Raw genomic sequence first — 16,292 nt, 5'->3', positions numbered from 1 at the left:
CAAGGCACCACTGTACACGGTCCTGGTGTGCTGTGACATCAAGCACATAAAAGTAATTCAGTAGTTGATCAATAGTAATTGATCAACTGCTGTGCTTTCCTGTGTGGAAGCAAAGCCTATTACAGCAAGAAATCTAATCTAGTCACTTTAATAAACATGCTTCCATCCATTTTCTATTCCACTTGTCCTCATTAAAGTCACGTTGAGCTGGGTACTTTAAAAGACATCATCTTTCCTAACTTTATTTCTATGTATGAGTTTTGTCTACAGCACCATCTTGGTGTTGATTAGGGTGATCCATCAATCGGAGATTTGCATTAAACTTTTAAAGCTACATTTCTATCAATGAAAATAATCCATAAATGATTCACCTCAGATCTCTGACCTTTTTATGAGCTTTTTCTTTTTTTGGCTCTTTGTCTTTTCCTGACCTTTATGTAATGCATCATTTCCAAAGATGTGTGGCGGCAGGTGACATTTTGCCAACCAAATGTATTGTCCTTGTTTCTCTCTAGTTTTTAATCTCACTTGAAACAGAATGGAAGAATGTCACACTGAAAAACAACCTTTCTAGGATTCCATCATGTGCAAGAAACAAATGAAAGGTGACAAGATGTGGAGAGAAATGTAACTTTGTGATGCTTCAAAACATCATGCCAGTGGAAATGTCCTCCATTTCAATGAACCCCTTTCTATTTTCAGCCCTGTCACAAACAGTCAGAGTCAAAATGATAATACAAAAAGACAAAAAGATGTCTTCTCTAAACGAACAAACTTTAATGCTAGTTTGTATTTTCATAACAGTAACATTTTGGAAATAACTCCATCATCATTATAATACAGAGACAAATTCTAAAGCAAAATGTATGCAGACACTGAAATGTCTCCCCCTATTTCGTGCTCTTCGGCAGTAATGAAGCTCCTGAAAATGGAATTCCACTCTTTTTTTCCAGCTCATCTCCTGCCTGAAAATTTTGCCAGCTCTGTGCCCTGCCAGTGTCCTGCCCATCAACCCTTGTGTAACCTTCATTTTGGCGCACCGGTGATAGGAAAACCGCTCATCCCAATAGTCCTGCACTCAGCATTTCAGCACTCAGCACTGCTTCTTCACAATTGTGTTAAAGTGGGCTGCACCCATTGAGCCATGCCATTGTTGTTATTTTACCTCTGTTGAAGAGGTATGCACACACAAATAATTCAATGTGGGGAATTATTCCGAAATTCTCAAAATGTCAAAGTTGGCCACATCGATCAAAAAATGTCCTTTCACTGTGACTGCTGGTTTTAAGATATTTAGCTATATAGTCACCACACTCACCCAGCTACAGAGGAACGATTGTGACTTGAACTATGGAAAGGAGGAGCTGTGTTCTTGCCCAGCTTGCAGCGGGACTCCAAGACCGCCCTACAGGGAATAGCCGAATGGCGACTTACATCTTTAAGTCTCAGGCCACGAAAAAAGAAACTATCTTCCATCTTATCGCTAATGCAAAAAGATCGGAGGATTAATGTTGTGGAGTTTTTGCGAGAGCCAATGCTTGGAATGAATTCTTCCCAGCACATCAGGACTGTAAATAAACTAGGACACATCAATCCAGGTAATGTTTCCCATTAAAACAAATGGAAATGCAATTAATCCGTTCCAGACACAGAACGACCATTATATTTACCATATTTTGAGCGTGGTGTGGTTAAAAATAAATAGTCTGTGAAGCACGGAGCCAATGAGGTTTACAGTATGTAGGGCGAGAAAAAGCACAACATTCGGAGCCTTCCGCAGCCATGCCAAGACTGTTCGTAAACCACGAACAGTGTCTAACCCGAGGTCATTTTTCTTTTAAAAAATTGTTCATAAACGGATCGTTGTAAACCTAGGTTCCACTGTATACAGTTCATACAGACACACCCTTCCTTTTACAAAATCCATAAAGTGCATTCAAATTTGTTAATTAGTAAGGAATGGGAGACCTTATTGTGTCAACATCTCACATAGCACCCGCTAAGCAGAGGTGGTAATAACATGGTGAGAACCAAGGCGGTGACGATTGAAAGGAGTGTGATGGATGATGCATGGCGCACTGAACACTTTGTGAGGTGGGTGGCTTGATTTCTGGGGAGGTTTTTAAAGCAGCCAGCCGAGCAACCAGGGTTGCTCTGTTCAACACAATTCACACTTGACAGATGCTGCTTGGATGCTCCCAGAACGCTCTTAGCTTGGACACAAAAGGCATGTTTTATTTTTTTACTGTTTTAATAGCCTTTGTATTTTGTATATCATTTGCATTACAGGTATACCACAAAAAAGATAAATGGCACCCAAATCTAATGACTGACTTGGTCCTCTGAACACAATCTTCTTGCCCTGGTGACACATTTACAAGATCGGTGAAGCTTTGACATCCGGTTTTAGTCTTTAGCGAGGAAGAGATAATTGCTTTTTTTCCAAAAGCATTTGTCACCGCGGAGACCAGACATCTCACCGGCACTTATATATTTCTCCCTCCCCCCAAAAGTCCCTCCATCTCACCTCCCGTCACTGCAGCACTCCATCACCAGTGATATACATTAAAGCAGACTGGTAACATTTACAATGGATGATGGATGCATGTGTATACTTTATGTATGTGGGGTTAGGCACTGCACGTTTGGTCCAGCAAAATATGTGTTACTGTTCCACACGGGAGGACAAAGAATCGACTGGGCCTTGCCTGGAGCACATTCTTGAGCAAGAGAAAAGTGTAAGAAAGTGACAGGCTTGCTGCCTTTAAAAGATGTAAGCCATTGTCTGGGGAATTAATCATGAAAATGTGTATTAAATTTAATAAGATCACACTAACAGACACAATATAATCCTAATTCCGAGCTCGTGCTTAGCAACATATTTTATCTTGCCACCTCTCTTATGCGGTTAAGGAAATCCTATTTTAGCAATATTTTGTAATCCATTCAATGTTATTGAAATATACATCACTGGGAATTGACTTTAAGCCTAATATAAGTTAGACGTGGCAGTGAATTTGAAATGCAAATGCGGTTTCATCCATCCATCATCATTAATTTTCTGAAAGATATTATTTAATTTAAATGAAATTGTGCATTTGTATCTTATGTTTGCAAGGACACCGTGGTTGCACAAAGCAACATCAGCGATACGGCTGAACTGTCCTTGCTAGGATGCTAGTATAGTAGATGGACATGAAAGCAGGTTAAATATCATACAGAGTATTGATTTAGGAAGCATGATACACCTGTTTCCATGTTCTCCCCATGCTTTGTATGTTTATTTTTTTTCCTGGTACCCCGGCTTCCTCCCACATTTCAAAAACACGCATGTTGGCTTCACTGAATGTCCATAGTTATGAATGTGACTGTGAATGGTTGGTTGTCTATATGTGCCCTGCAAGTGACTGGCGACCAATCCAGGGTGTACCCTGCCTCTCACCCAAAGTCAGCTCATGCATCAGCGCACCCGTGACCCGATGAGGACAACCGTAATAAAAAATGGAAGATGGATTTAATGTTGGCACGGTGGATGACTGGTTAGAGTGTCTGCCTCACAGTTCTGAGGACCGCATGTTCTCCCTGTGCCTGTGTGGATTTTCTCCGGGCACTCATGCATGGTAGGTTAATTGAAGACTCTAAATTTCCCGTAGGTGTCAATGTGAGTGTGAATGGTTGTTTGTTTATATGTGACCTGCGATTGGCTGGCAACCAGTTCAGGGTGTATCCCGCCTCCTGCCCGTTGATAGCTGGGATAGGCTCCAGCACTCCCGCGACCCGTGAGGATAAGCGGCTCAGAAAATGGATGGATGGATGGATTTAATGTTCATTTTGCAGTCACTAATGGTGTAGTGGTACATTCGCCTGACTTTGGTGTGGGCACCGTGGGTTCAGTTCCCACTCAGCGACGGTGTGAATCTGAGTGCGAATGGTTGTCCGTGTCTATATGTCCCCTGTGATGGCAACCAGTTCAGGATGTAGTCAGCCTTTTGCCTGTAGTCAGCTGGAATAGGCCCCAGCGCCCTGTGACCCTAAACAGGATAAGCGGTACTGAGACTGGATGGATGTTCACTTTGCCCAAAACTGGTTCTGGACAGGAGAGAAAAGTTCTAAACTGATCTTTTCTGAGGTACATATTGTAATTAAGGTAAAGGAAATCTGTAGAAGGGGGCGTAGAAGCTGTCGAATAACTCATTTGCGAGACAGAGATAAGTGAGAAAGGCTCTGGGAAACAAATCGCCTGAGAAAAGGTGTGACAGCATGAAATGGTGGATGAGCTGATTAGGACAATGGAGGTGAGTCCTTGGGGAAGGTTGTTCTGTTTGTCTTCATTTTTCCCAACTCCTGTTGAAAAGAGGGCTACCATGTACTGTATGTGCTAACATAACAACAACAAAATTGGCAAACAACTTACCTGCGCAACCTGTCCTCCAATAGCTCACTATACTTGACGGCATTGTCTTTCAGCTGGTTTTCTACATGGAGAGAAGACAGGAAGAAAATAGCACTCAATTTATTTAAGTTGCTACACAGGTGTCAGGGTGTCTAGCAACCAATCACAACTCTAATATAATTACAAGAAACTGTCCTGAAGTATATTGTAGATCATCACAGTTGCTGAGGCTATTGTTTGAGAGAACAAAAGAAGATTAGTTGTCTTTGTTTCAAGATGAGCACACAAAATATGCACTCAATCTTGAGATGGCTAGAAGGCAAGAGAAGATGTTTTCAGGTATATTATATGTCCTTATAATCGCACCAGTCTTTCTGCAGGGCTTTAAGCTGGACGGCAAGCGCATCTTGTTTCCTGTAGCCCCCTGCCAGCTTTGAGTTGTGCCTGAGGACGCAGACGCCGGTTGGCTGAGCGTTAGTTAGGAGATAGGATGAACGCGAAGGCAATCCGAGCGCTGTTAATGAGCTCATGTATGAAACATGAAAATATGCCCCCTGCAGCAGCACATCTTTAAACACAATGGGATGCACTTATATCAAATTGCTCTCTCTCTGTGAAGGGTTTATTGGAAAATACTCCTGATTTATATATTTTGTTCATGTCCAATAAAAGGCTTGATATGAAGATATAAGAATGATTCTAATCTAGTGTGAGCCCAGTTGCCATAAATATATAGTTTGTTTCATGGACTACCCTTTGTACTTGAAACACATTCACCTTTATTTTGAACTTTTAATTTATCAGAACTTTATTGACATGAGGGTTGAGTTCGGCATTTGACTACATTTCTGTTATTGACTTTTAATGATTGTTAATGGCATGAGACAATCTCTCACTGAATCAGGTTTTATGGATGGGGGGCTTATCCCCAGGAGATGCACAGGATGTGAGGGAATGTAGCATGCAAGCACAAAATTTCACAACTGAGAAATTGCTTTTTAATGTTTTGGGACAGATTTTAAAACACTACAATACTGTAGTGTTATTTTTAATAGCATTAACCGCAAAAATTGAAAAAAATATGTACACATTACACGTTACAGTGTATGCCAGTGGTGTCAAAAGTATGGTCCGCAGCCCAGAACCGGCCCATCAGGGTGTCCATACCGGCCCACGAGCATTGGCAAGTTTAGTTCATAGGTATATAGCGCCAGGGTGTGCATTGCGCAAAACAACATCGGTTCGGCTAAGGACCCCCGAAAATGGCACCTACAAAGAGACACACTTGCAATTTAAACACAGTTTAAATTGCAAGCTATCAGTTACGCGGAGTAATCGAGCACCCGCGACAGAATTCAAGATCAACGAATCCATGGTTCGCAAGTGGATGAAGCAGGAAAACGAGCTTCGCCAAGTCAAGAAGACAAAGGTGAGTTTCCCCGGGAAAAAAAGAAAAACAAAACGCGGAAAGAAGGCGAGGTGGGCCGAGTTGGAAGACTAACTCGAGCAATGGATTAAAGAGCAAAGAACAGCCGGGAAAAGCGTCTCTACAGTCACCATTCGACTGAGTGCAATAACTCGGAGCTTGCCATCATTCCGGGAGGCCTGACGAACCGCTGGACATCCGTGTAAACAGGGCGTTCAGGGAAGTGAGCGGCATGGGAGCCATGGATGACAGATGGCGAAAACAGCTTTACTAAGACAAGGAGGCAGCGCCGGGCGAGTTACGCCACAATTTGTGAATGGATTGTGGATGCTTGTTCGAGCTTTCGCACGGCAACGAGACTGACTCGAACCTGCCGTGTTTGATTGAGAACTTGCCCAGCTGTTTATTTCGAATACAGAAGATGAGGACTTTGATGGATTTGTGGATGAGGATTGATCAAAAAAATAACGTGAGTACATTGTTAAATACTTCAATAAAGTACAACCGAAGTCAGTTTTTCTCCCGCTGCCTTTTTAAAAACATTGTTTTCGCTTGCATGCATGCTACCGTATGTTTTAAGCTAGCGTATGTTTTACCATGCCTGCGCCCAATAATACGGTGCGCCTTATGTATGTGTTAAATGCGGAAATAGACCCCATAACTGAGGCTGCGCCTTTTAATACGTTGCGCCCTATGGTCGTGAAAATACAGTAGTCTACAAGCTACATTGATGCATGCTATTAGTTAGAGAGGGGTTGTTAATTGTTAATGTGGACTAATGCTAATCTCATACAGATTCATTAATAGTCAACTTCGTGACTTTTAAATAAGCAGCTAATTTAACTTTCTGTTTTGCACTTACTATGGATATGTATGTCCTTAATAGACAGCTAATTTTGCCTTCATGCTTTCGTTTCACTCTGTCAATCTGCCTGTATACATTTAGAAGGCAGGGGGATAACTGCACTTTCATTCGGAAAAGTTCCCACTTTAGTTTGTATGATGTGATGAGTCAGTTGAGCCTTCCAAGATTTCCAGATGGATCTGGAAATTTATGTAAATTTAAAATGATTTCTAAATAAGTTGTTTTATAAAAGGTATATACTGTTTATAGATCTACTGTGATCTGTAAGTTGCAACTGTTAATGAAAACCGATTCCTAATATTGTTGAAATTGCACTCATTTTTGTTATGACATTTGAAACTGAACAAATGATTTGAAACAAGATTTGAAACAAGATAATAATATGTAAATCTGAATATTTTCCCAAATGGAGTTTCAATTATGTGCACCCACAAAATGGTAAAAAAAATAAAATAAAAATGAATTGTCGTTATTTATAGCTTACAGTTTAAGGCCACGAATATACTGGTCCGGCCCACTTGGGATCAAACTGGAATGAATTTGGCCCATGAACTAAAATGAATTTGACACCGGTGTATGCAAGACTGCAAAAAAAGGTCACTGTGTGAAATTCTTCATGTACTAATTCTACTATCAGAGTAAACTGAAGGTCAGGTACCAGTGCTTCTATTTAGATCCCAGTCTGTATGGCGACAAGAAACCTAATTGGTGTTCTGAATCATGCTGTAGTTTGACATGCAATTTGTATTATTGTCTCGATGGTGGTTATTAGACAGCGTCGGCTCCAGGGTGAGATAGGCTCCAGGCAGGCACAACAGGGAGAAAGGAAAAATGGTTGAGTAACACACACAAAGACAAGCACACACACTTCGGTCCACACTCCTGTGCAAGCACAGTGCAGATAGCCAGGCTATTTCTGGACGCTGCATGTATGTGGAGAGGGAAAGGGAGAGATCTTGCCTGAGACAGTGGCCAAATCTCCTCATATGGTGTGCGTAGACAAGGCAGCTCACTTACCACCTCTTTAATTGCTGTGTGGTATCGTATCCAGCCTAAATGTTTCCCATGTCAACTTTCATCCATACATTCAATTCATTTATTAAGTAGCATGAAAATAAATTGCCACTGAATTATACATGGGGTGGGAGGGCTTTAAGCCTGACTTTGGATGGATGAAGGTATGTACAAATGAGAGATGACGAAGTGGGCTCTGGCTTGAACAAGAGCAAGAGCCAGAATTCGATATAATTTATTGCAAACAATAGAAAAAGACAAGACATGAAGCTAGGTGATGCAGACATGAGTATACTGACTTCATATTTCCTCCTATGCTGATCCTGTAATATGCTGACGAGAGTCAGCGCGCCATCTTGTCGCCATGCCAACCGCCAGCAAAACTAGTGAGCCTTTGTGGGCATTAGAGATGAAAGAAAGCTAATAGAATGGGTCCAGGCATCATCAGCAAAACCTACCCCTGTGCGGAATGAACCCAAGCAATGGGTGATATTACAACTTCCTGTAAGTCTGCAGGAGGCCTTGTCATTTGGCAGACCATGCGAATAAAACCAGTACTAAAAAGCCATTGAAGACGAGAGGAGCCACTGCTGTAGTCCCTGATATATGAGGCCGAGCTCAACCTCCCATTGTGACTGTGATCTCAGCAGGTGCTCCAAACAATGATTTCAGATCCCAAAGACTGGCTCCAGAAAGCCATAAATCATAATAAATGCATATCTACTGATGATGCATCACTTAATGTTCCAAATGAGCCATTTGCTTTGACAGGTTTCAATATTAATTTTTAGTTGAAGTGGCTCAGTAAAAAATAATTAGCTGTATTCGACAGAATTTAAAGTTGATTAAAAAGTAGATTAGCGGTACAGTGGATGACTGGTTAGCACATCTGCCTCACAGTTCTGAGGACTGGGGTTCAAATCCCGGCCCCGCCTGTGTGGAGTTTGCATGTTCTCCCCGTGCCTGGGTGGGTTTTCTCCGGTTACTCCGGTTTCCTCCCACAAACATGCGGGGTAGGTTAATTGAAGACGCTAAATTGCCCGTAGGTGTGAATGTGACTGTGAATGGTCGTTTGTTTATATGTGCCCTGCGATTGGCTGGCGACCAGTTCAGGGTGTACCCCGCCTCTCGCCCGGAGATAGCTGGGATAGGCTCCAGCACGCCCGCGACCTTAGTGAGGATAATCGGAACGGAAGATGAATGAATGAATGAAAGAAGTAGATTATAATGCGTCGTATTTATAGAGACAAATCAAATAGAGCACATTTATCGCACAGTGATACACAAAGTAAACAATGGATTATATGAGCATTTGAATAGCGCCATAATTGAAAATGAATAATACAGTAATTTCCTGACTGCCTCTTAACAATACCTAACATCTGTGGGGCTTCCATGTTGTCGAACAAATTAGAGGCGTCTCTGTGCTAATGCAACACCAATGATATGCGTGTTACAAAAGCCTGTGCATAATAAGGCAAAGGAGCAATTGTGTGTCTTTGTAACTGAGCTGAAGGCAGTGGCTGTGATGAATGTGTTTGAGCTCAGCTCAGGTTGTTTGAGAGCAAAGCGCTGCAGGTAACACGAACACGCTTTGCATTATGCGCACACTCACAATGCACAGTGTAGATGTATCTGAATGGAGCAGCAGCCCAGCAGCATTGGCAGTGAAGTAAGGGGGCACAGGCTGGTATTGCACACACACTCAATAACCCATGATAGTGTACAGCTTTGGGACCACAAAGCATTGCAATTCCCAGACAGCAGCTAGCACAGAGAACATACTGCAGGACTATGCATGAATGCACGCAAGGAATCCAAAAGGAGTCATTGACCAAAACATGTCTATGTGCATGAATGGAAGCAGTTTATATTTTAGCAATGCACAACTGCCTTAAATGCTTTACATGCTGTCATTACCACCACCGAGGGCATTTTTTAATTTGAAGGATTATGTAATAAAAAAAAGAAATCCTCCCACTTGGGTCCAAATATATACTTGTATAACAAAAATAAGTTTCCCCATTACCATATAGACACTTCCAACATTTAGCCCGCTTCCCAGGTTAAAGAGTCTAAGTGTCATCCTTGACAGCAACCTATCATTTCTAGCTCACATAAATGGCTTCATAGAGTCCAAATGCTTCCTTTCCCGCAGTATAAATCACCTTCGCCCATTCAACTCTTTGTTCACAGCCTGGTCACTTCCCAGATGTATCATAGCAATTCCATTCTTTTTGGTCTCCCTCCCAAATACCTACATAAAGTCCCCCAAATGGTCCAGTATTCAGTTGCTTGATTCATTACAAGAACCACCTCCTTCCACCGTATCACCCTAGTCTTACAACAGCGCCGCTGGCTACAAGTTAAATTTGGAATATGTTTCAAAACTCTCATGCCTACTTTCAAGGCCATCCATAACCTGACTCCACCATACCTGTCGTATTAGATTACCACCACATCTCACACACATCCATCCTCATCCTCTCTCCAACTCACTGTCCTGCTTGCCTGCCTCATCACTGTTCCCCTTTTCTGGAGCTCACTACCATCTGACCTGTGCAACATACTCAATTCCCTTTCCAATTACTTCTAGTAATGTTTTTTACATTGATGTTCTTGTGTTTTCATTTTTATTTTATTTTATCATGATTTACGGTTTGATTGTGTGGCGCCCTTGTGTGCTCTGAAAAGAGCCTTTAACATATATAAATATATTTTTGGGGATATCTTTTCTTCAGACAAAAAAAAAAATTCCAGTTAAGAGGAAATCTCTTACTTTGCTGACAGTTTGGTGCTGACTGTACATATTCACCTATCCATGACGGTACATTCACATCGGGGGCAATCGTCAATGAATTCAAATCTGAATCAGAATCGTTTTATCGCCATTGTTCGTGAATGGTACATTCACAACTAGGATTTTTTCTTGGTACGATGGTGCAACATAAAACATAGATGGTACTAATAAAAAATAACAACAATATAAATTCTAATATAAATCCACTAAAAAGAAGGAAAATGAACAATGTGCAATAAGCAGAATAATAAGCACAGGGTGTAGGTGTGCTCACACCTCTGAAAAAAGAACAACAGCCAAAGAGAATGTGATCACATGTAAAAACGTTCTCCATAATCCAGGCTAGCGCTACAAATGTTACACGGTCAAAATGTAGTCTCATGCTCACTGTGTGACACTTAAATAAATAAATAAACAAATTACTATACCAGTCTGATGGATATATGATTTTACAATTAGCCGTTCATTAGTAATTAACTCACGATGCAGTGGAAAAAAAGATGTTGTGGATTTGTTTTTATAGTGATTCCTGTGGGTACACAACATTGACATATCTGACATGTTACACAATGGAAAGTCCCATCCCATAAGCAATCACAGGAAGAATGAAGAATGCCAAAAAGAACGTCAGAAACAAAAAGCAGGAAACACTCTCCCGGGTCCACTTAACCACTTTATCACTCTCAATCATACCCAGCCTCTTTTGGAGAAGTGCTGTCATACCTTCCATCAAGTTTTCAATATAAGCACCCTAAAAGTGGCAGGGTAATGAATAAACCATATACGGATGCCCTCGACATTACTATCAGCACTCCATTAAGAGGAAAATTGGAATTGTGTAATAACTCTGTGTGGCAGTATTTGGATGTGCACTTCCACTGGATACATAGTTGACTGGCCAGAGTCCAAAAAAAATCCAAAAAGTACAATGAAGGTGACTCAGGAGAGAGGGTTCAGGAAGACTAGCTGGTGAAGACTAAGAAGAAGAAAAGCAATTCATTGAATGCGCAACAGAATTTTAAACACTGGGAGAAGACTGTTTATGTCTTCATCAAATTCAACTCAAATGACTCCATTCTTACCAAGGAACACTACAGGAATACTAAGAACAGTATTAAATAACCATTACCAGAATACTTAAGTAAATTAAACTGAACACACAGCCAGCGTTTCCACGTCTCACTGTCCACACTCCTGGGGGTCACTTAACCTTCTGGTCCAGTCTTTCAATTAGCCATCCATCCATTTTCTGTACCGCTTTATCCTCACAAGGGTTGCGGGCGTCCTGGAGCCTATCCCAGCTATTTTCCAGCGAGAGGCGGGGTACACCCTGAACTGGTCGCCAGCCAATCGCAGGGCACATATAAACAAACATACATAAACATGAAGGCAACAAACAAACAAACAAACAACCATTCGCACACACATTCACACATACGGGCAACTTAGAGTCTTCATTCAACCTACCATGCATGTTTTTGGGATGTGGGAGGAAACCAGAGTTCCCGGAGAAAACCCACGCAGACACGTGGAGAACATGCAAACTCCATACAGGCGGGGCCGGGATTTGAACCCCGGTCCTCAGAACTGTGAGGCAGATATGCTAACCAGTCGAGCACCGTGCCACCGTCTTTCAATTATTTATTTGCAAATTTAGCATCACTCTAAATCTCTCTTGGGGCCAAAATTATACTCTCTGCTGGGAGTGAAACCTCGGACTATAATGGATTTGGTATTCATCGACCCTCATGCCAATGGCAATTAGGGACATAATGGCTCCAAAATCTGAAAGCACCACCATGAACACTAAGGGGAAGATCACTCAGACACTCAACAAAATGAAATAATTTCATAAGACTATGGGGCTTTTTGAAGGTGCCATGTTTTATCAAAACAACTTTTTCTAGTATTTGGGATGTAATATTGGCTCTAAGGTGCCTTGATAAACGTGAAATATGAATTAAAATCGCCCGTGCATTCCTGAGTTTCAGACGTTTTTCGGCCGAGAGGCCTGAAATCAGGTCATTCCAATTTCTCCAGCTTATCTATGTCACTAGCAAAGATATCTGCCTACCTCTCTGCCCTTGAGCCAGTGCTGTCAACATAACAAACACATGTGGTCTCACAAGTAGTGAGGGTTGGGTCTTCTACACGGAGGCAACCAGTCAGAGGAAAGGGGGCGGTCTTAGCCAAATTGCGACTAAGCGGATGCAAACCTTGGTCAAACAGAAGTAGCTGTCAGAGGGGCCATTTCTGGGCACTCGTATGACAAAACCAAGGGTTTTTTTGAAGTGAAATTGACACTTTATTCGTCCATGTTAGAGACTCAATCTATAGAGGTCGAAATAGCCCAAATATGGGACCTTTAAAGGCTGTACATCCATTTGTATTGTAATGAGATATATCGAGTCTTATTGGAGTACACTAAATACAGTAAATATCTCGGCCGCCACCTTGACATTAAAGTCCAAAAATTATTTTCAACCCTCTCCAGCCAAAGACTGGTAATGTGCTGTTTGTAGACTATCAGGTTCCTGCTCGTGCGTGCCAGACCCGTATTACCAAGTCGGCTGACAGTTTAATGAGCCCCTAGTTTGGTGTCAGCAACACATTGAGAAATTGCTGCTGCTTCCGTATTGTGTACGCCCACTTGAGCATTTGAGCGAGGCAAAAAACCAATCATTAGCTCGTCACCTCGTCCCACATAGTGACGCGTTATCCACCTGATTCCCATTCCTTTGTCGAGTCTGAACATCCTACTTGCCTTCTTTGTGTGGCTCTCAGTGCTGCATTGTGCATACTGAGGCACAACATGTATTTAAGATACAGCCGTATGATATATAGATTGTTGGGGTTGTCAAATCTTTGTCTCGCCATCGATGTGGATGCGAATGTCTTTGGGCAGCTAAAATTTGCAAATTTCAATTGCCACAACTTGTCACTATTAGAATGACTAAATATCATTAAAATTAAAATGTGAAACAAGGACCATACAAAAGAAATTGGAGGCTGTCACAATGAAAGTGTGCCCCCTAGTGACAAGCATTCAAGAGCAGACAATGGTTCAACACTAATGGCCAGGCTATAGTAACTAATGATCTGGATAAGAGAGGATGTTAGAAGGCTGATTGAACACACAGGGGTTGCTGCAATAGCTTCACTACCTGCACTAGTGTCTCATCACTTTCCCCATCCCCCTCTTTAGGCACCCATTTCAGTGCCTCATACAGTGACGTGACCTTTATGTAAGAGATGTGCCTGTGACTGATGGATTGGAGGAGCACTGCAGGTGGGTGCCATCAAAATGCAATGCCAAGAGGCCAAACCTCTTCGTTAGCACTCCAAAAAGCCAGAGGGTTGTTTTAAGCAACATTCAGGTCTCCTGTAGCGCTGATACGTTACGTCGGCAGCGTGTGACTCAAAGGTAATTGGCTCGTTCACACAAACTAAAGTGTATTTCCATCGTTCACACCCCACATCCTCTTAATAGCTGCCAATACTGATGCAAACTAATTTGATGTTTGAGTCCCCAAAGACATGACAAATTTTCAGTTCCTTTGCGAGAAAAGTCACCATTCATTGATGTCCTAGTCTCAGCATGGAGCAACATAAAAGAGGAGCTCTCTTAAAAGAGTAATTCACATCGCTATTCATATTTAAAGAGCTGTTTTCATTGCTAAAGGGATTTTTCCTATCAAAAATGCAACAAACGTTCAGTGTTCATGCGAAGAAACCTTTAATTCTTAGTATTTTATCATTATTATTGTAATTTATATACATAAATATATGCATATCAAAGGTTTCACACACTGTATATATTGGGTGTATTATAATTCTTCATTCTATACTTTGCACTAATTGCGCAAATATTGCTGTAGAATAATTAGACTATTTTTATTACTAACCATATACAAACATGCACCATCACATCTTAATCATAGGTGAGGGTTGTCTTGTTTGGATTAGATTTACATTTCTTTTAACTGTCCTCAAGGTTGCCCTTTGTATTTGTATCCATTGATCTATCTACCAATCTACCAATCTACCTATCTATCTATCTATCTATCTATCTATCTATCTATCTATCTATCTATCTATCTATCTATCTATCTATCTATCTATCTAATCTAGTGTAATAATAGTCTATACACTTGGTGAAGAAAAGTGCGTTGAAATATACAGAAAGTAGGGAAAAACATTCCAACTTTTCACCAAATACTCTGTACAAACAAAGTTAAAATGACAACAACAACAAAAGGTCGGTGATAAAACATCCAGTGGCACTTCTGCTTCTAAGAGTTAGTTTCAGGTCGTGCACACTAAATGTGACTACATTGAAAAATATTCAGTAGTTTGTAACTGTAGTAGTCCTGACACATTGCATTGCCTTCAAAAATGCTGAGAGATTATCTCACTGAGCCACAGGGGGAAGAAAAGCCAATAAATAATTGAGGACTTGATTTTAAATTGCAGTAAACCTGGTATATACCCTGCAAATATGCCCTCTTGGGGCAGTGAGGAGTTTTGTGGACAACATCATCATATGGAAATTGCATGCTTGGTAACTGCTTGAAAGCAATGACATTAACATGACATCATTGTTACCGCAACATTGGTTTTCTGTGTTCATGATCTTGCATTTGATCCTCTTGTAGAAAACCATCGGAGGAAAAATCACACGACTAGTTAGTGCTGCAAAAACAAATGTACAAACCCCAATTCCCATGAAGTTGCAAATTTCCTCTGTAAAGTCGCAGTATTAAAACTAAACACTAGGGTCCGCCACAGTCATACATAATTACTAAAGAACAAGTAAACCTAAATAATAATACTGCAGTGTCAAAACTATACATACACCAGCGTGCATCACAGCCTAAGTAATTACATACAATAAAGGAGTAGATGAATTACAACATTTTAAATGTGAACCTAAATATGATGTAAACTTATAAATAAGATTTTAAAACTATCCATCCATCCATATTCTGAGCCGCTTCTCTTCACTAGGGTCGCGGGCGTGCTGGAGCCTATCCCAGCCATCATCGGGCAGGAGGCGGGGTACAACCTGAACTGGTTGCCAGCCAATCGCAGGGCACATACAATCAAACAACCATTTGCACTCACATTTACACCGACGGGCAATTTAGAGTTGTCAATTAACCTACCATGCATGTTTTTGGGATGTGGGAGGAAACCGGAGTGCCCGGAGAAAACCCACGCAGGCACGGGGGGAACATGCAAACTCCACACAGGCGGGGCCGGGGATTGAACCCTGGTCTTCAGAACTACCGTACCGCCATATTAAAACTAATTGATGGCTATTCTAAAACACATCTCATATACCAAATTTCACTGTGAAGGAATTTTCTAACTTTTACTATACCTATGTATAATGCATGCTGTTAACTTTTTAAGATTTTTTGGGGGGGAAAAAGTTGCATTACCAGAAATTACAGGAATTAATAATGGTTGAAAATGATTTGCAATTCATTGTATTCTGTTTTTGTTTACATTGTACACAATGTCCCAACTTCATTGCAATTGGGGTTTGTAAAATGGGGACTCATGTGTTTGAATGCCTGAGTATCAGCATTTCCACACCCATTAAATTTTTATCAGGGTATGTTCTGACTGTTTCTCTTTGTGTAGAACCGCAAATTGACCTTAGTGCCTAATTAACTACGCAAATCAGTAGCTGTAGGTCTTTAAAGTGAGTCATAGCCTTGTTGACTTTTAAAAGTCTTCTAAGACAGGCTAAATCTGCGTGATTATTGTTTCCTCTGGTTATTTCCTA

General features: G+C 41.2%; 1 protein-coding gene across 7 annotated transcripts in view; it reads right to left on the bottom strand.

Moving 5' to 3' along the window:
- disc1 (DISC1 scaffold protein) overlaps nucleotides 1-16,292 on the bottom strand; it is a 57,868-nt gene that overhangs the window by 13,471 nt on the left and 28,105 nt on the right. For all 7 annotated transcript variants that reach the window (XM_061689895.1, XM_061689889.1, XM_061689891.1 and 4 more), the window contains one exon: nucleotides 4,415-4,475. In XM_061689895.1, coding sequence (XP_061545879.1) covers nucleotides 4,415-4,475 — 61 coding nt within the window. The remainder of the gene's footprint in view (nucleotides 1-4,414; nucleotides 4,476-16,292) is intronic.

Source organism: Phycodurus eques, chromosome 11 (assembly GCF_024500275.1).
Source record: "Phycodurus eques isolate BA_2022a chromosome 11, UOR_Pequ_1.1, whole genome shotgun sequence".
Classification (NCBI taxonomy): Eukaryota; Metazoa; Chordata; class Actinopteri; order Syngnathiformes; family Syngnathidae; genus Phycodurus; species Phycodurus eques.
Note: the sequence above shows the minus strand (reverse complement) of the source record. Positions and strands in the feature narration are given on the sequence as shown.